General features: G+C 64.4%; 1 protein-coding gene across 1 annotated transcript in view; it reads left to right on the top strand.

Moving 5' to 3' along the window:
* Window positions 1–670: 670 nt before the first annotated feature.
* The window catches only part of LOC116653480 (antigen WC1.1-like), an 18,711-nt gene continuing 18,622 nt past the window's right edge, over window positions 671–759 (top strand). Inside the window, exon 1 of the mRNA XM_032444895.1 lies at window positions 671–746. Coding sequence (XP_032300786.1) covers window positions 671–746 — 76 coding nt within the window. The remainder of the gene's footprint in view (window positions 747–759) is intronic.

The raw sequence follows: 759 nt of genomic DNA, 5'->3' as shown, positions 1-759 counted from the left end.
GGCTGCTGTTGCAGGTGTCGTGAGCCTCTGCAGCTCCACGGTGGGAAGAGCCGTTGTGGATGGAACGTCGTGGAGGTGTGCTGGTGCGCCCGGAGTCTGGCCACGTGTGTCTGTGGGGCTGGTGGACAACGGCACTGCCACTGTGGCCGTGCCGGCCGCTGGCTGCGGTGTGCTCTGAGAAAAATCTGACGCTGTGCCGGACACAAATGACTCCGGCCCCCTGGAAGCTACTAGGACTGGCGCCTGCATGGCACCGGAGGAGCTCTGCACAGTGAATGCTCGGTGATGGCATGGAGCTCAGCAATAATCCTGGCAGTTTGGCGCCTTGCTGCTCAGTGGGAGTGCAACTGTGAAGGGCCCGCAGACATCGAGCGCTGCCATCCCCATCCCCAGCATGACGGCATCCTGACAGCCAGGAAGCAAGCTAGTCTGAGGTTGGCCGGGAGCCCCAGTGCGCTGTGCGGCAGGTGAGGTGTTACCAGCCAGGGCAGCTGGGCACCATGCTGCCACTGGACACATGGACCCTGCAGGATGGCAACGTTGCCTGCGCCCCCAGCGGCTGTGTGAACGGGCCCCTGAGGCCTTGCGATCGAGCGCTGTTTGGGCCCGTGGCACTGGGACGCTGTGGCCGGGGTGCTGGGCCTGCTCTTGTCAGAGGATCGGCTCTACTATGGCTACTGCCAACCCAAGTGCAGCCATGCGCCTGTCCGGCGTGGCGGCGGTGCCAGGCGTCGTGTGCTGTTCAGGTGAGTGCACCAT

This window comes from Coturnix japonica, chromosome 5 (genome assembly GCF_001577835.2).
Source record: "Coturnix japonica isolate 7356 chromosome 5, Coturnix japonica 2.1, whole genome shotgun sequence".
NCBI lineage: Eukaryota > Metazoa > Chordata > Aves > Galliformes > Phasianidae > Coturnix > Coturnix japonica.
The sequence above is the reverse complement of the archived record's forward strand: the minus strand, read 5'-3'. Positions and strand labels throughout refer to the sequence as shown.